This window comes from Trichoderma aggressivum (genome assembly GCF_033847375.1).
Source record: "Trichoderma aggressivum f. europaeum strain CBS 100526 chromosome Unknown scaffold_067, whole genome shotgun sequence".
In the NCBI taxonomy this organism is placed as follows: domain Eukaryota; kingdom Fungi; phylum Ascomycota; class Sordariomycetes; order Hypocreales; family Hypocreaceae; genus Trichoderma; species Trichoderma aggressivum.
Genome location: NW_026946433.1, coordinates 66657 through 85599, shown reverse-complemented (window position 1 = coordinate 85599; position 18943 = coordinate 66657). Strand labels below are relative to the sequence as shown.

Sequence of the window (18943 nt, the reverse complement as noted above, 5' to 3'; positions counted from 1 at the left end):
AAAACCTAGCATTTCTCAGATGTCAGATATATCATTGGTTGATATCATAGTCGGCGATTCTTACCAAGTGCAACAACTGACTGGGACTCCATGATAAGATATTGCAACAACTCATGGGACAGTTGGCACCAAATCCGAATAAATAAAACTAGTCTCTTTTATATATAATATTTCATTCATTTTAGTCAAAAAAACTTTCTAGAGCTGTAAGATGTGAGAAAATACAGAGTAAATATCCGTTTTGGTCATGACTTGATTTCTTTACTTAGAATGAAGGGAGACTTGATCCATAACGACAAACATGAGTCTTGGTCATATTAGAGAATACCATAGTCTATTCATTCGGTACTATTCTAAAGACTAAGTATGTAAATATCATTGTATTGATATGCCATTCTAACTATTTGAGCGTGCGCTGTGAAATGAATTTATGTATCTACCTATTTGGGGGTGGGTTGGGCTATAAATGAGTGATCCGACATATCCTAGCCAAAGATAAATATGGTAAATGGCATCGGCTAGCCCGCTCTCGTGAGTGTAACATTGAATGCAGCATTCCTGATACGAGTTACCTCATCGTTTGATCCATAACTGAACAGGAAGTCTCCTATGCTGAGATAGTTATAGGCGGCCCGATCCAATTGAGTCCATGACTGACAGCTACCGTCTTTGAACACCAATTTTGCGTCTTCTTCAGACTTCTCTTTTACAGTTCTGGTATCATAAACTGCTCGCCAAGACGTTTGTTTTGTTCCATCTTGAATGTGGCCCACGAGGTTGGTTGGGTACAATCGAGCATCCACGTACATATCTTCAGGAAGCGGCCCTCCACCGATTGAAAGAGCATCGAGGCTATATAAACTGGAGTGATGGAGTACATCAAAACTTCGAACGGTGAAGTTTTTGATGGCTAGAGTATTGTCGGAGTTGATGCTTAGAATGAGACTCGAGTTTGTTGTTTTATCGGTGTATGTACCAACCAGAGCTGCTGGGAAAGTAACTGCTTCGGTCCGACCTGCCTCATCAATTGCAGGAATTAGTTCTTCAATCACAGCGCTGAAAATTTCGGCGGTCGCATCCGAGCTGACTTCGGCACCAGCTGCGAAGACAACAATGGAGATGTCGTAGTCTGGGACCAACCCAATCAGAGCATGGTATAGACCCAGATCGCCGCTTTTGGTATACAAATCAACAATTCGACCGTCGGCCGTGATCTGGTCGCTGCGAAGAATCTCCCAGGGCGCACCAACCGAGTATCCCCAGGAAGAAGTATGACTGCGCGGCTTCATCCATTCACGAGTACGGCGTGAGCTAAGAAACCGATTCATGAGGATACCATCAGCAAAGGAGATTAGATCGGCAGTGGTGCTGAACATTCCACCAGCACTAGAAGCATGTTAATATCCTTGTTCTTCATATGAGACTAATGCGTAAACGGAAGAGTTTGTCATTCACCTTTCAAAGACACCCAAAGTTGCATTCCACGTTGTCTCTCCAACGGGGACGAAGCCGTCCTCGGGAAAAGAATCCACGAATCCGTTGAACGATGAACTGTTCATGCCAACAACGTCGAATACGTTATTTTGAATGGCGTTGATATAGGTGTCGTCAATCGCAGCATCGATGACCATTCCAAGGATAGCAAAGCCAACGTTGGAATACGAAGGGGTTGTGTAAGGAAGATATATGGGTTCTCTTCTCTTCAATTCATGGATAAGATCCTGTTTTGTGCATGGCACAGTGCCTGGTAGTCCAGAGCAATTCGGCCTCGTGCCCTCAGGAATTTCTGGTAATCCGATGTCTTGCCATATACTCAATGGAAATACACCCAAATCCATGGCCGCTAAGTTCAGATTAATAATACATCCCATATACTGGAGAAAGGTCATCTTACTATCGGTGGCAAGACCAGAAAGATGCGTCATCAGGGAGTCGACAGTAATATCATCCCAAGGAATTGACTCTATAGAGTCACTTGCCATTGCGGTTTTTAATTCAGGAATGTACTTGAGCACAAGATCATCCATGTGAATGGAGCTCGTTTGTAGAGCTGCAAGCGCCGGGAACAATTTTGACAAGCTTCCAACCCTGAAAATGGTATTCTCATTGATGGCTGTGGTGCCAATTCCGGATAGAACTGGAGGGGTGAAGTGGTAACTAAAGAGGGGTACATCTTCATGGGCCGATTTGACGAGTACTGACATGCCGCTAGAATTCAGCTGCGAACTGAAGTTCGACTCAAGAATCGATGTTAGCTTCTTGGTGGCCGATATAACTGCTTCATTGCTACTGGGAGCTTGTGCTGGTGGAAGCACGATACCAAGTGGTGGGCACGTTTGAACCTTGGCAGATATGAGAGAAGCGCCCACAGCTATAGCTGCAAATCCAAGATGGAGATATTTCATATCAAAGAATTATGGTCTAAAAGAGGTAGGGTAATACAATGCAAGTGTAAATAGTGGTGATGGCGATACAAGCCTGAATCTGAAGATGATAGCCATGGCCTACATATATATAGATAAATATATATATATATATGGTAGCTACACTCATTAATCCTGTCTCTTAATTAGGGGGGCGTTTTAATCAAGGGGCGTTGTCTACGCTGCACATCGCAGGACGCGTTGGTGGTTCGTAATTCTCTTGAAAAGGAATCAAGGCTAACCCCAATCAGCCTACTAAGCCTCAATGACCAGTCAATTTCACTTACGCGACGAGTGTGGCTGGTCCTGGGAATATGGCTACACAGCCTGCTTGCAGACAAATACCTGGAGAATCCTGCGCTAAGCACGCGTAATACCGACTTTTTTGTTCATATTAGTACTGAATAGCACTGCGCTACATGTTTTACAGGGGGACCTAGGTATAAAACTACAGAGTGGACGGCAGAGGAATATATCTCGATGAATCATTAGAGTGTTGTGCTATTTCTTCTTGCCCAGTGAAACACCTAGCCTTATCTGATTTTCTTGCTAAAACCCTTATTTGATTTGCCATAAACAAAAGGACATGGCCTTTAACAGACTATCAAATATGGATCCAATTCTTCAGTCCTCCATGGATTTCATTTGAACTAAAGATGTCCCTTTCTCAAATTGTTAATAATTCCAGTTGATAATTATACCAACGGCAGAAAATCCATACCTATACTCAGCAGCTACAGAATGGTGCAAGAGCACCTGCAGGCCATGCACAGCAGGCCGAGGGACAGGTGGCAGCAGTTACCCACTGTGCGCCATTGCAAACCACGATACTGCGGAAGTCGTTACTACAGTCATAGCCAGAACCACTGCATGATTGACCAGGGCTATGAGTTGCAAAAGCTGCGGTGGCTAGGAAGCCCAGAAGTGTGATGCTGGAAAGTTGCATAGTCAGAGACCAATTGAAACAGCTTCTTAAAAAATCGTTTCTGATAACAGATGACAAACGAAACCAGTCCAAAGGGAAAAAGTGAAGTGTTAGTTTTGGGAAAAGAAAGGTGAAGAAGATTGGCAATCGCCATGTATTTATTCTGTTTTTATATCGCATCATAGCCAGCCAGGACATTGCGGGAAAAAAGATTTGTAGTGTCGTGCAAAACCTTAAACCGACTTTTTGAATCCCAGGTGCAATCCTTCCATATGATCCTTCGTGCCAAAGGGAATCCACCAGCCCCTATGCGAAATCCCACCCGCGGATCCTTCGCGAATACCCCGAATTAGTTACTACGGCGATGATTCGTTAATTAGTGATTATTACGTCCACAGCGCAGCGCCCATGGTTGCAGTTCATCTATGTTGGGAAGTACTTTTGCATTCGCTGGTTTCAAGACAGTAATAACCTGATGATTATCCATAGGATCCTGGATTCATGCAAAGAGTAAAGGTGGGATACAGTCACACTGAAAATCCTGAAATCGTACGTTTATGCACTGTGACATAAAGAAACACCGAGGATCCGTGATATATTGACGGTTGCTCGGGTATTTGGCCATCTGCCATCCGTGAATTGGTTTAGCCTAATAGTGAGATTAATGACTTAATAGGTGAATGGCATTGTAACAAATAGTTGTATATATTTACATAAAATAACAACTATTCCAAGTTGACGCATTATTCCGTACTATAAGAATTTATTTTGTAAGCTGAAACCATAGCCCAATGCCAAAATAACTCGTTTTCAAATATCTATATCCTATTTTCAACATGCTAACACAAAGTAAGCGAGAAATCAATGACTGACAATAATGCGGATAATAATGCCTATCCATGTACCCTCTCGGACGGTCTTAATACAGAATTGATGCAAGATATCAGTCCCGCGGATCTTCCCGATAGATTTCAAGTCGCTTGGATAATTGCACTGATATTTACCTTTGGATATCTCGTCACATTGATAGTCGCGGTGTCCGAATTCATTAACCATCATGCCTTGGAAGACATAGGCTTGGTAGTCGATGTAATGAAACACATACATCCAGAATGGATTCACTATGCTCATAGGGACCAAGAAACCGTTAACACACATCCAAAGTCCATTAGCAAATGCCGTTGCCGCCAATGCAATAACAAATATGCTGAATATGGAAGAGATTAAAACAACCAGAGACTCGGCTGCAACAAGATCTAGGAAAAGTCATAGGGTCCATGTAAAGAATGCAGACGCATCTGGATGGAAATTGGATAGCCAATATGTAACAACGGAAAAAAGGAAAGAAATGGCAAATAAGAAAGGAAGACCAATAAGAAAATTGGCCACCATGAAGGAAAGAGGACTGACCAGCCCATTCGCACGCTCCTGTCGGAAGGTACTGTGATCTTCGAGAAAAGCTGGGACGTATGCGACAGCCATGAATGACATGAAGGCACCACCGAAGGAAATGGCGTTGATGAGAGGCTGTATGTATGATTGCTCCGTTTTGAAACGTAGGAAGACAGTGCCCATAAGGATAGCCAGTCCAAGATACATGGCGACACGAATACCGTAGGCCATAACATCTCTGTAAGATTTGATCCAGGAGCGGCGAATAAGTATCACCGGTGTTTTCCACGACTCTGAGGGTTCAATCTTGAGGTCTGAATATGACGACGTTCCTTCTATAGACTTTTGGATTGCAACTTCAAGGTTATTGCAAGCGGGAGAGATTTTCCAAGCCTGGCAGATATATTCTGTTCTCTGGCGAATGTCGCCATCCTTGTCAAGATCTGTGTTGATCAAATCGAGGAAGAAATCTGCCGAGCTCGTCTCCGGTGGGATTGCGTAACCAATCTTGGCAAAATATACGGTGGCTTCTGATACTGGGCCAAAGTAGCAGGTTCGTCCGCCAGACAGCAGGTATAGCTTGTCGAATTGTTGAAACGTTGCAGAAGATGGCTAATGAATCGACGCTATTGTGATGAGCTACATGAGATCACTCGCCATTAGAAATGCTCGAATTAGTGATAAATCGACGTAATGCCCACATTGTTCTTGCGACCGATGGCTTTGATGTAGGTGCACACTTCGAGACTCAGCGCAGAGTCCAGTCCGCTTGTTGGTTCGTCGAGGAAAATGATCTTTGGATTTGTGACTAGTCGACTAGCAACATCAAGCCGCTTCTTTTGGCCGCCACTGAGACCCTTTTTGATGGGCGTTCCAACGACAGTATCTGCTTGAGCTCGCAGGACAAAGGCGGCTATCAGATCATCAACGCGTTTAAAAGCCTCCTTTTTGCTTATTTTACTAGCAACTCAATTTGTTAAGATGTCATCGCCGGCAATGCACCGAGATAATAACACTTGGGGTTCACCAACTTTGAGAGAGATAGTCGCGCCGCAAACACCATAGGCTCTTGAACTGTGAGACTACCTATCAGGGCATCTTCTTGTTCAACGTAACTAGACGAATAACGAATTTGCTGAAGAGATATCTTGTGGCCATTGACCAGAATATTTCCAGTAGTTGCTGCATTTGCAGCAGCTGCTCTGTGTGCTAGCGCATTCAACAATGTTATCTTACCAGATCCGCTGGGGCCCATGATAGCAAGCATCTCGCCGGCATTGACAATCCCTGCTGCGTGTGAGAGAATAGTCAGAGTCGCATTTGTTTTCCGATCATTGACGGCCACTTCCAGGTTGGTCCAAGAGAAGGGTTAGGGTTACCAACTCTTCTCCCTATAAAGTTTATTCGGGATAGATATCACAATGCCGTGTTTCGTAACAGGCAGATCCGTTACAAATATATGGTTGGGTTGCAAATCATTGCTACAATGACAATTGGTTCCCTACACAATATTTTACTCCTCTGGCCAGTCGGTATAACGGATTTTTTCACTGATCGTAGAGTTAGACCGGTGAAGTTGACTAAAGTACGTGGAATTATGATCGGGTCAGGCGTGACTCAATGTCATGGTACCCGATCCTGCAATGCTAAAGTTGGATCAAGTACCTCATGAATCCTTATATCTAGCTCACTCGTCTTCAACCCATTCTCTTCTATTCGACTTGGCTAATACGGTAATACCTATGGAGACATGTCAATATAGTCCGCAATGCCACAATTGAATTATGTAAAAAAGGTGGTGATGTATATGTCAAGTCCTTACCTTCTCTGCGTTGAATGGGTCAAACTTTCGTCGCCTAGCATAGGGTACCCTATCCAACCTACGTTTCACGTTGATTTCAGAACGAGCATACCGATGTCTCCATCTCATCATCTACGGGCACATCATCGCTCAGGAAAGTAAAAGGGAACATAACCGTATCCAGCCTCAATCGCTTGTGTATGTGTGGCAGCGGAGAAACAGACGCTGTTATAGCTGGTCGTTATGAAAACTCAAGTGGATCAGCCATCTCAAAATGGAGCCGGTAAAATGTGGTACAGCATATGTTCATGTTTATTATTGCTTCCAATCATTCTTTACAAGAGAGATCTGGAAATAAAAGCTAAACCTAGGTGTGGACTTAATGCTATGACTATAAAGGCCGGGCTGTAGTAAATGGATGTCGCATTTCAACGATCCTCGAGGCCTTCAAGGGATGAACGTTGATCCAACTTGGAGCATTGCGAGATCAGTGAACCGGATAGGTTCGGAATATGCGCCCAATACCTCCGTGGGTTGGACGCAACATCAGCTATCTACACCAATCTCAATGTACTTATGAAGATCAATGTGCTGGATTTTTTTCTGTATACGTCATGTAGCTTGAAGCATCAATTCCAACACTCTTTGGCACAGCGCATTGTGCAGTTGCGGCTTCCGTCGCCATTGCCTTATCAGCTGACTTGCAGTGTGGGATATGTCATCACGGGACAATAATCTCAATAGCTGATACTATTCTGGACATCACAGCTTTAGCATTTATAGCACATAGTCGTATCTTCTTCAATCCGGCACAGAATAGGGAGTGCTGAGAATTGATCTTGCAACGCGCGAAATATACTAGAATGCAGTAATAGCAAGCGGCAATATGCGTTAATACACAAGTGATGCGATAGCATAACGCCATCAAGCAGCGATATCTCTCGGCTTTACTATCTTACATTTTCGTGCTTGAAGATTAACATTTAATTGGTACTAAACAACTTGAGTGGACTTATCTATAAAAACACCGGGCCCTGGCTGATTTTGCATCGTGGCTTGAGTTTTATGTAAATCCCGAGCCATGAAGCTTGATTGGTGATCCTTCCAGCAACGGAGAGTTTCGGCAAGAGAGCTGCCGGGGTAGAGGAACATTGATCTACTCCAGGATAGTCTAGGCTCATCTTACGCCACGTGCTGGAGCCATGGGTCCTGAATCCCCTGAATCCTGACGGATTTCGAACTAGGCTCATAGCAGCCTCGACTGTGACCACAGCTTACCCTATTATTTTATTTTATTTTCATTCCATAGTTGGATATTGTTACAATTGAAACAGACCAAGAGCTCTTACATGCTTCTAGAGTAACACGAACAGCTGACATCTATCAGATACATCACGAAGTATCTATTCCATATTGATGATGAGTACTTGTTTACTCCATACAAAAGTAACAACGGTATAGATGAAAGAAGCATAAAAAATATACCCAGATGTTTATGTTTAACCATTACTCAAGAGCTTACTATGCTAAGATATACTACAATAGATTATTAGAAGAGCTTTTTTGCTGCTATGTCATCGGTAACACTCCTTTAATTGACATTTCCTTTTGCTACTGATACTAAATCATCGCCAATAATAGACCGATGGCTCCAGCACTACGATACTACGAATCGATATTTCCCAGACAACACAACGCACCGCTTTCAATCTTTCTGCCCTGGTTCTAAAAGTTCTGGCACGACATGACTAGACAACTGTTTACGATAAAACACTAGTTACTAGTAGTGGGCGTAGAATATCTCCACAGTAATTTGTAGAATTCTTGCTATCTGTATCTACATATATGTACGTATATATACTCTCAAAGTTATCAAACAGATTTGGTCTCAAAATGACAACTTTATGGTCGGCCGGCAGGCCAGGTAGTGCCGAAACGGCCGTTGGTGGCTGCAATGACGGGGCTGCCGTGCGAGTCATCGACATAAACGTACTGAGAGCCAACCTGCTGGAGCTCCCAGTCGCGAGGAGGTGTGTTGATGGCACCTCCAATGAATTCGGTGGCCGCGAGCACCCTCTGTCCATCATCCTTGGTGTCAAGAGCGTTGCTGGGCGCATTGCTCAAGATGTCCTGCGTGAATCCCTTCCACGCTCCAGAGCCGTCCTGAGAGCTGACCAGGACAGGACCGTCACAGCCACGGATGAGAGAGACGTCGCTCCAGCCCCAGCCATTTGCGTCCCAGCTGAACTCAAACCATGTGCCGAGCCAGTGAGCCTGGCCATTGAGCATGGTTGCGTCGACTCCGCGCTGGATGCGGCCCTCCCAGCCATCAGGGAAGGACACAAACTGAGTCGCGCCGGCTGCGACCCAAATGTACTTGTAAGGAATTGTGTCGCAGTTGTTGTGGAAGGCGTAGAAGCCCCGCCAGTCGTTGTCGGTGTTGGTGATGAAGATACCCTTGCCGCCATTGTCGCCGTCACCCCAGGTCAGAGTTGGCGAAGTGCTGCAGACCCAGTCGCGCTTGGACTTTGATCCCTCAGGCTTGAGAGACTGGCGCACCAAGCCACCAGTCTGATAGCTCTTGAAGTGATTTTGTGGTACGGCTTTAATGGCATTAACATCAGGCGCGGTGATATTGTTAGCGGGAGATGCTCCAGGGGCTTCAGTTGGGAGCGCAATGGCAGCGCCAATAAACGGGACAAGAGAGATAACACGCATGATGATATCAGATGAATAGATAGTTGATCTTTGTTGAAACAATGCTCGTTGGATGGCTGGACTGAAAGACGAGATGAAGCAATGTCCTCATTTATATACTTCTCCCCTCTCTATTCGCATGTTCATGCGAGACTGGGATAGCCAGTCTTGAAGCAAGGCTATCTGGTCACCTTCAGTCTTTTCTCACAACTACCGCCGCCTGAATAGTTGCCGTGAGATTCGGGTTGCCAAGTGAGCTCATGGGCAGTGACAGGATCCGCAGCTTCCGCAGCTTCAATGGCGTGCTGTAGTAGTAATACCGAGCCAATCAATGAGAGTTGTAGCCACATCCGGCTCTTGAGTAGCAGAAGAAGCCATGTCGAGTCAAGGGATAAAGATAGCCTATGATGAATATAGAAGGAGATGAGTTGCAAAAGATGAGCGTATCATTATACCCAGCAAGGGAAAGATTCAGTATCTTGTGAGATGGTCTGCTGCGGCATTTTATCGGCAGGATCCATCCGAGCGTATTACAAATGAGTATGCTTATTGGAAAGGAAAACATCTTTACCTTCTTTTTGCAGAAACAATGAATACATACGTATCCACATATGAAGGATTCAAGGCAGCAGTTTCCAGCGTGTTATGCTAGTCAATATAAGCCTTCTGTGCCGGATATCGCATAGCGTGGGCCGGGGTTGCATCCTGACTGTGAGTTAGTTCCACTATTAGCACTCGAAACAGGACTTTTACCAACCAACTACGAAGGTGTGCCTGACTATCGTGCCACGAGGCACATGCTTCATATTACAATGAAAGCGTATTGACAAATAGGCTTGTTATGCTGACTGGTTAGTTCAAAAATAGAAAGTGAAAACAGAAGAGGAAGAGCACAAAATCCTTCGACAGATTGCAATCATCCTTTGAGATATTGCAATTAATCAAGGAAACAAAATAATTGATTGTTTTGGAAACTGTATATATAGCATATAGATTGCCGTTGTAATACAGGAGAATTTACCACCGCTCCCAAGTGTGTTGGACATCCAATCTCTTTGCTCACATCAAAAGACCTGGCTTCTATCTTCTTTTGCTATTCAAAATTTCTGAATCTGCTCTCGCAGTCCCACATACACTCGGCCAACATGGTTTTCTCCAGCAAGAAGTTAAGCGTTGCCGCTTCTCTTTTCACCTTAGCCCTTGCAGACCCATGGCCAAAGCGTGGCCTAGCTGCGAACGATGATATTCCCATCTCCCAATTTGGCGGGTCGTATAATGGCCATGGTTCGCAGGTCAACTGGCAGTATAACTGGGACAGCACGACCTCCCAGAAGCAAAGCTGGGCCGAGTTTGTACCCATGCTGTGGGGTACGCAGAGCTACCATACCACTCAATGGTTCGACAATGCTTGGTACTGGATCAACAATGGAGGCTCAGGGCACTTGCTGGCCTTTAATGAGCCAGAGCTGGGTAGCCAGGCCAATCTAAGCCCTGGCGATGCTGCTAATGCGTGGAGGCAATACATGGAGCCTTTCTATGGCCACGCGCAACTCGGTGCTCCTGCTGTCTCCAATGACGGCTACAACTGGATCAGCCAGTTCCTGCAGGCCTGCAGCGGCTGCCACATCGATTTCATCCCCATCCACTGGTACAACGATTGGACACTGGAAGCGGATTTTGAAAACTGGGTCAACAGTATCTGCTCCCTTGGCGGTGGCCGCCAGGTCTGGATCACAGAGGTATGTTGCTCATAACAACTTTTACCAGCAAGAAATATTGATTGCCGTTATTAACCACCCGAATAGTTTCAAGCAGGTGGAAACGCTGACCAAGAGGCCACTTTCTTGCGATCGGCGATCCCGTTCCTCGATAACAACCCTTGCGTCTACCGCTACTCTTATTTTGGCACTGCGGACAACGGAAAGGACTTGCTCCAGAACGGTGGACCTTCACTCTCTTCTCTGGGCATCCAATATGCCTTCAGCCCTTATGGCTCGGGCAGTGTGTAAGATTATGACATTGGAAAAGATGCTGGTGTACATACGATATTTTCAAGCTCATGATCATGTAAAAGAGAAAAATGCTACTGTACATACATTACTTTAAGATACATAGTTAGACGAAAACGAATATACTGCTCAAGGTGAACATTTTTGAATACTGTAGTCAGATTTTGTGCAATATAGCTAGTACCTTGGTTAGATTATGACTGAATATTATTAGGTTGGCTAGTAGGTGCTGAAGCCTCTTGTGAATATACGATGTGAGTCGTTAGCCCCCGTAAAGAGCTGCTTTACTATATACCATTTGAATGCTTGATTCCCCCTCCCCCCCCCCCAAAAAATGTATTTAAAAAAAGGAAAACATTTCTGCACTAATGATAAGCATGTTTCTATATCTCGACACTACCACAATTTCGTAATGCGAAAGGTTGCGACAATGAAGATGTATTGGTCCATGTAAATAGCATATAATCTTATGTAACCATGTGTTTTGCGTAGCTGCGTGTTTACATTATACGACTGCGAAGAAGAAGATTTTTTTAGATCATTTATAAACAAGGAGAGGAATAGAATCCCTGATACTACCATGTAGTAGCGACAGCAAAACTCTCCTTGTCTCCAGTCTAAGCCTCAATTGCCAAAGTTCTATGGTTGCCTAGGGTTAGGAGGGCAAGCAGATCCAACGCAGCAAGTGATTTGGCCAAACTGGCACTGTCCGAAAGAGTTGGCAGCGCCATCGTTAACATACGTCCAGGCGGCATGCTGGCAGGGGGCGAAGAAGGGCGCAGCAGATGTGGCTCCTTCATCGCTTCGGAGCGGGTTAACACAGGCGTTTTGTCCGTCGTTGTTCTTCATACCATGTTAACTTCAGTGTACTGTAGTGGTGTACTTCAAGTTCGACCTACGCCGCAAGAATTGAGGTTGAACAAGTTCTTGTTGCAACCAGTCACAACCTGTCCGTTGCAAGAGCAAACAATGGCAACAGAGAATCCGTTACTGGAGAAGAATTAGTTGATAGGAACGAGGAATGCGAATAGTGGTCTATAAATTACACGTAAGAGATATCGACATCGGCCACTGCTTCAGTAGATCCCTGAGGAACAACAAAGTTACCCTCAATCAGGGAATCATCGCCAGTAATGGCCCAGCCGGCGTCATTGATGGCGACATTACCAATCCATCCAGTTGGAACGGCAAAGGCAGCAGTAGCACCATTGGCCATGGTGCCGGGACCTACATTGCCCGACACAGCAGAAGGTCCGTTCGGATCGTGAGCGTGCGAGGTCGAGATGGCATCACCATGGCTATTAATGACGGTGATGGTCAAGAACTGAGGAGCGGCAGCAATCTCGAGACCGTGAATGTTAGGAGCAGCTGTAGGGCCGGCAATTCGAACGGTTGAAGCAATCGTGCCTTCAGTTCCAGTCAATGCCGGCTGAGGAGCAGCAAGGACGGAGCTGGCAAGGCCAAGTAGGGGGACGTAAGTCAGGCGAGCCATTTTAGATAGAAGTACACAGCGTCAAAAAGTAGTTGAAAGTCTCCGATACAAGGCAATTGAAGTTCTTGAGATTGATGGAGATATTATGAGAAACGTTGTGAAGCGAAGTCTCTCTTTATAGATGGTTCTTTTGCTGAGTATTGTACTGGTATCTTCTAAATCGTCTGGTGAATTTGTTTGAATCTAATTTTTCTTTCAACCCTTGCTCTCGGCCCGTTTGATCCTGTCAATGCTGACAATAGAGTATTTCTAGGAATTCGAACAACAACAACTGTTGAGACTGTCTGCTTTCGTTCACTACCAGAGGGTAAGAGTAGCCTTTCGAATCCGATAGCTCCACTAGTTGAACATGATTGGCGCGGATGCAAAGATGTACCGTTATTTGAGCATGGTATAAGACCACAACCTTCTCCTTGGGTGCAGTATGCAGCTTAAAACATCTGTTCATCCGGGTCTCGAGTATTTAGGCTCGAAGGGTGGCCTGGTACAACTCCGATTAAGGAGACTGGTGGCGTAATGAGAAAGTTGCTAAGCCGTCTGCCTTTTGTACAATTGTAAATATTATAGGTATGTACCGACTAATGATTGATGGGACGTTAATTCAGGAACTCAATACAGGTGTTCGTTATTTCTTTCTATCCTCTTACAATAAAAGCTTCCATATTTCGATCAAGTTCAAAATGGAACATTCCTTAGCCTTTTTGTTACAACTCTTTACTTAGTATTGCGGTGGCTTACAAGGATCACGCGTTCTATGTTCAAAGTCCAGGAACTGCTGTTCATACTGGAGCAGTTATGCATTACCTTTGTGGCTAGCACCATATATTACTATTACTTGGTGCTATGATAAGCGACATTCCTTCCAGGCAGCACTGTTCATGCCGAACGCATCTGTGCTTTATCACAATAGTAGTATGTCAACAGGCTATCGAATGCAGTAACTTGACTCAGTTTTTTTTATTTATTTTGACAACTCTATTGAGTGAAATTTGCTTTATTAAGTTCAAATACTTCCTTTCAGCTGCTTAGAAACTACATACCGTCCATTGATGAGAGTAATAGTAAACGAGGACCGAATCATTACCCCTGGTAGTAATAGTATTGGCGGCTCAATCCTTCGGACAGGGGTCGGGCTGTCGGCACCTACGGGATTCCCTCGCGAATTTCGGCATTGGGTACTACCTTACTTGTTTATAAACTACCCACTATAGCATCGTGCTAGCTGTCGCTGGCAATAATTTGACGAGGCGATGGAAGTCGGTAGCAGTAGAAGATGGCAGCAAATTGACGTTACAAATAGAGGTTAGTTCCGGCTCGTAGTATCGCCTTCGCTGAGGGTACGACCTGCTCGGAAGCGGCCCGCGGTATCAGCCACAATGCGCCGCGAAAATGATTCGTGCGGAGAGAAACCCACCCATTTCGGTCGCTATTGTAATGACTTATGCATTACTTCGTAGATTTGGCGACTTTCTGGCAAGTATTTATACTACTTACAGGTCCCTTTCGAGAGTTTGGATACTTGTCAAACCAGGTTGGATACTTGCCAGAAAGTCCCCCGATTTGTTTGTCTGAATAAGCGTCTGTGCCTACAGACTACGTTACTAGCGTTTAGACCTAACGCCAGTAAGTTCTTGAAATAGACACAAAGTGGGGAGAAAATAGCAGCGGCGCCCGCTGTATACAAATTATTATGATGTATAAATCATAGTTAATAAAATAAGGCATTTTCTTTCTACTATATGCGGCATGATTAATTGCCCGACAAAGTCGTCGGATTTGATTCTAAGCCGGTGATATACCTATGCCAAACTAGTAGTCAATGACCTAGTAATACGGCCGTAGAGCCCAAGGGTAGCACCACATATTATTGTGATATAAGGAACGCTGTTCCTCAGCACTAGTCAGTACCTACGAAAGGTACAAATGGGGTCTTGGATACTTACGTGGCAAAGCCGTGCATGCCGAAGAGTCTGGGGAAAAAAAAAGAGATTGCAAACATTAAATTGCATCCAGGAAGTAAATGGTTACGAAAGTGGCCAACATATTGCCAGAATAAGGAATTCTGGCATCCGACTTGAGAAATAAGCTCTCGAGTTCTGGTGTAGGAAGACGCGGTCTATCACTGGTATTCAACCGGAAGAAATTCTCGGTCCGCACCCCCGAACCCGGCCGATGCAAAAGTCCGTATTACAACAAGAATACATATCTATCCTTGACAATAGAGCTAGTGCGGTGCAGCACTGTATAGGAAGGTGAGTGTAGCAAGACTGAAGCTAATTATAACAACTCTTCAAGTATATAATGATGTTATTTTCCCTACTATGCCCATATCCTTTCTGTATCTACTCTCGCAAAGTAAAATAAACGCAAATCTGGTAGTTATTTACTGAGCAAGTATGCTGTTACTTCATACCTTGAGTTCGGCTACCTTAATGGCACTTGTTGCCTCTGGTAAGCAGATTATTCTCAATGTGGGTTTGTTCTATACTTCGTAATTAAACGTATACTAAAACTATTCATAGTTTGATGATATTGCTGTATCAAATGACCATGGCTGTGCCAATTCGACATTGGTTGACACATCACCCTACCATGTAAGCTTATTTTTCGTTCTAATTGCTGTTTCATTCTAGCTAATGCGTCCTAGGGCATAGCCATTCCGGGTCTGGTACTTAATGCTACAAAAACTCCGGCTTGTAGCTCTACATTAGACGAAGAAATGAGCGTAGCATTGTTTGGCCGGGCAACTTCACCCACAAATGTTTTATTTGCTCAAGGCACACTGGATGCCCAAATTATCTTTGATATAAGTGTCAAATTTGAAGCTTTGATAAACGAAGCTACTTTTGACATATCGCCTGTTTTTACGAATCCCGAGGTAAATAAGAGTCCGAGATTTGGGTCAAACTCTGCTAACCTGTGTTGAAGCTCAATTCAAGCAATGCAACTGTCATTGTTAGTACTTTACAGTCCGATTTTGGCAATGTTAATGTCGAGAACAAGTTTCAGTTTCACACTGGAACGGAAGGATTGGGTCCTTACCATATTAATGTCTCCTCGAATGGTGCTGAATACCAATTCCTTGAGGTCTCAGTAACGATACTTTCTGAAAACACATTCCTTCCGGGACAATCTAGGGCTTCTGCATTTTTTATCGATAGCCTGATCTTGGAAAACATAGACTAAACATTAGATGCCTTGCTTTTATATAGTAAATCTAAGTCAGTGTTAGGACGCAATCTCTTTTATGGTACAAATCATCGGCCTATAGATTGATGAAGACGTAACGTAGTCAAATGCATGGTCGTTTTGCAAAAGTGCGGAGGTATCTGATTCCCAAGTCAAGTAATGTTTTCTTTCCTTGTAGATCATATACACTTCTTTGCTCCAACTTCAACTAGCTAGATTGCCATTGATTTATCAACACGCTACACCAACGGGTAAGTTAATTCCTCTTGGCACAGTCTCTTTATTCTATGATAAAGATTACTCGGCCAAATGCTACAGCATGGCCTGTCTGCCAATGCCAAACCAGAGCATTTCTAAGTTCTAAACGACAGTTGCCTTCTCTCGGAATATATAGTTTACTCATCGTGAATTATACAATTCACCATAGTGAAAGTATCACAATGGGTTGATTAAATAAAATATTATCATCTGTGATCTACATATAGTCTGTTTTAGGAAGCTAACGAACGATACGGATTTACATATTTTAAGGTAAGGTGTGGTAGTTGTAAACCCTAGGACCCAAAGTGTGTTAACGAAGTATATATATCCCAGGTTTTATACTTCAAGTCAAAACTCTGGATGCTGCCAGTTATTGCACATTTTTATATTAACGAAGACATTTCCCTCGGTCTTTTACTTCATAAATACATATTGTAATGGTAACGACTGATCTGCCACGCATTCTTGGCTGGCTTTTCTCGTATACTTATAAGCCGGTCGAAAATAACTATGGAGTACTAGGTAGGCATATTCTCTAATCAGGGGGTTTCTCGTATTTCTAATACATATTGACTAACAAATTACTTATCGATGCTCAGCTAATTTGATAAGCGCTGAGTAATTGATCAGCTAGACAGGAGATTTCCCTATTCGTACAAAAATACTTATTTGGGATAATGGTGCGCGTTGCCCGGGGCATTGTGTGATGCTTATAGCATAGGCTTCTAGAGACTCGGCGATCTATGCTTGTCCTAGCTTTGTAGGCTATAGACTATCCGTACGCTTATCACCGACTTTGTAAGTCCGATTCTCGGATTTTCTTGACGTTTTAAAATTTCCCCCGTACCAATGAGAGTCTAGCCCTATTCATCGCTATAAGCAAATCTGGTAATGTCTATATATATCCGTTTCATCGCGACCCTTTCGGACCACTTGAGGGTGTTCAAAACAACAGAAAATAATACTCCGATCAGACGTCATTTCCACAGAGCGAAATTTTTCCCATGATGCGTTTTGCAAGCTTTTCTGTTGTATTTGCCAGTTTCGGCGCTTTGGTCTTCAGTTTGCCGACAGACCAAGCTAGTCAGGCCTCTAAGGCACTTCGAGATGTCATTACCTTCCCTAACAACACCTGGGTTGAGAATATTGCCGTACGATCCAACGGAAATCTTCTCGTCACTCTCATCAACTTGCCCGAGGTTTGGGAGATCGAACCACTTTCTGGGTCTGCTGAGCTGGTGTACTCGTTCCCCGACGCCAACGTAAGTTTGGGAATTGCAGAAGTGACACACGACGTGTTTGCTGTCAATGTTGGAAACTTCTCGGGGCCAGGCGTGGGTGTACCTGGCAGTTGGAGCATATGGACACTGGACTACAACACCGGGAATCCGAGCTCAAAAAAGCCAACAGGGAAAGAAGTTAGTGCGATTTCGTCGGCAGTTTTCCTAAACGGCCTTGCCGCTCTAGCTTCCAAGCCTGGTGTTGTTCTTACAGGCGATTCTTTCCTCGGTCAAGTCTTTGCAGTAGACATTTTCAGCGGCCGCTACAGCGTCGCCATCGATGTTCCAGAGTTCAAGAGAAACACCAGTGCAGAACTACAGCTTGGCATCAATGGAATGAAAGTCCACGATGGATCTCTATACTTCACAAACTCTTTCCAGTCTCCACTCCTTGCCAAGATACCATTGTCCGTCAACGGCAACGCTGCTGGCCCGGTGAAAACCATCGCGAAGAGCGCGCAGTACCCAATTGACATTGGATTCCAAGCCGATGACTTTGTGTTAGATGCTACGGCTGAGCACGCGTGGGTTGCGGCGAATCCTTCTAATTTCATTGTCCGAATCGCCACTGCTACAGGGAAACAGCAAGTTGTAGCCGGTGGGAAGTCGGACCAGACAGTTGCGGGTGCGACAAGTGCGGCCTTTGGAAGGAATTGGTACGACAAGCAAATATTGTATATCGTGACGGATGGAGGCTTGGCCGACCCAAGTTCAGCTGGAGTTACAGGTGGTAAAGTTATAGCCCTTGATACTACAAAGGTGTAAATAGGTACTTAATAGTAGAGACAGGTGTCAGAGATTAAGTTTCGCAATAATATACTTAATAAACGAATGTTCTGGCAATACAAGTGTGGATAGCGCTATATTTATACGCGCTATACCATATTGACGGGCATACTTTCTGCAGCTGATGAACTAAGCTAATGGAAATTGTATAAATAGTTGATGGCGAAAATGATGTACATATGTGCCAAAGAAGCTATAACGCGATAGGCGCATGATATTCTAGACAGAGATGTTCGAAGGCATGATAAAGAAAAAGAGAAAAACAATCTTTATTTACTCACATAATTGCCCAACGCCATACTGACAGGTTACTAAAACTTATCGTATCCATTCATGATGCATAGCCTCCGTTGCATCGTATTGATATACCCACTCTGTCATAGTTGGATCACTCCATCGATTCGGACTTTCATCGAATGGAGTATCTTTCAATTCTACAGCTAGAGCACATCTCTAGCCTCTTGAATGGGTTCATTGGCGAAATGCATGATCAACCGTAAAGATCGCGAGCTATACCCCAAATCGGCAGTATAGACTTTCATTTTACGTTCTAGTTTTTAAGGTGGATTCTGTAGCCAACAGGGTGGCCATAAGTGCACTGCTTGTGAAGAATTCTTTTTTGCTGAGAGCGACCATGGCAGCACCACTGGTGCCTAGTGCAACAGCAGACAAATCCCAACGACGGTAG

At 44.2% G+C, this 18943-nt stretch overlaps 7 protein-coding genes across 7 annotated transcripts; 3 read left to right on the top strand and 4 right to left on the bottom strand.

Annotated features, from left to right (window-relative positions):
* Positions 1-518: 518 nt before the first annotated feature.
* Triagg1_10196 (uncharacterized protein) lies at positions 519-2405 on the bottom strand (the record flags this gene model as incomplete). The annotated part of the gene is made up of 3 exons (XM_062894240.1): positions 519-1386; positions 1456-1843; positions 1895-2405. 3 exons carry the CDS (start codon positions 2403-2405, stop codon positions 519-521), a joined length of 1767 nt encoding a protein of 588 aa, XP_062750845.1.
* A 2166-nt stretch (positions 2406-4571) lies between these two features.
* Triagg1_10195 (uncharacterized protein) lies at positions 4572-6007 on the bottom strand (the record flags this gene model as incomplete). The annotated part of the gene is made up of 5 exons (XM_062894239.1): positions 4572-4604; positions 4759-5352; positions 5442-5653; positions 5743-5922; positions 5977-6007. The coding sequence occupies 5 exons, from the start codon at positions 6005-6007 to the stop codon at positions 4572-4574; spliced, it is 1050 nt and encodes a 349-aa protein (XP_062750844.1).
* A 2436-nt stretch (positions 6008-8443) lies between these two features.
* On the bottom strand, positions 8444-9259 carry Triagg1_10194 (uncharacterized protein; the record flags this gene model as incomplete). Its single annotated transcript, XM_062894238.1, has 1 exon — positions 8444-9259. One exon carries the CDS (start codon positions 9257-9259, stop codon positions 8444-8446), a length of 816 nt encoding a protein of 271 aa, XP_062750843.1.
* A 1124-nt stretch (positions 9260-10383) lies between these two features.
* Triagg1_10193 (CAZyme family GH128) lies at positions 10384-11247 on the top strand (the record flags this gene model as incomplete). Its single annotated transcript, XM_062894237.1, has 2 exons — positions 10384-10977; positions 11044-11247. 2 exons carry the CDS (start codon positions 10384-10386, stop codon positions 11245-11247), a joined length of 798 nt encoding a protein of 265 aa, XP_062750842.1.
* A 617-nt stretch (positions 11248-11864) lies between these two features.
* Triagg1_10192 (uncharacterized protein) lies at positions 11865-12739 on the bottom strand (the record flags this gene model as incomplete). The annotated part of the gene is made up of 4 exons (XM_062894236.1): positions 11865-11952; positions 11990-12090; positions 12147-12237; positions 12294-12739. 4 exons carry the CDS (start codon positions 12737-12739, stop codon positions 11865-11867), a joined length of 726 nt encoding a protein of 241 aa, XP_062750841.1.
* Positions 12740-15171: 2432 nt separating this feature from the next.
* Triagg1_10191 (uncharacterized protein) lies at positions 15172-15925 on the top strand (the record flags this gene model as incomplete). Its single annotated transcript, XM_062894235.1, has 4 exons — positions 15172-15210; positions 15262-15333; positions 15387-15617; positions 15668-15925. 4 exons carry the CDS (start codon positions 15172-15174, stop codon positions 15923-15925), a joined length of 600 nt encoding a protein of 199 aa, XP_062750840.1.
* A 1271-nt stretch (positions 15926-17196) lies between these two features.
* Triagg1_10190 (uncharacterized protein) lies at positions 17197-18234 on the top strand (the record flags this gene model as incomplete). The annotated part of the gene is made up of 1 exon (XM_062894234.1): positions 17197-18234. The coding sequence occupies one exon, from the start codon at positions 17197-17199 to the stop codon at positions 18232-18234; it is 1038 nt and encodes a 345-aa protein (XP_062750839.1).
* Positions 18235-18943: the final 709 nt, after the last annotated feature.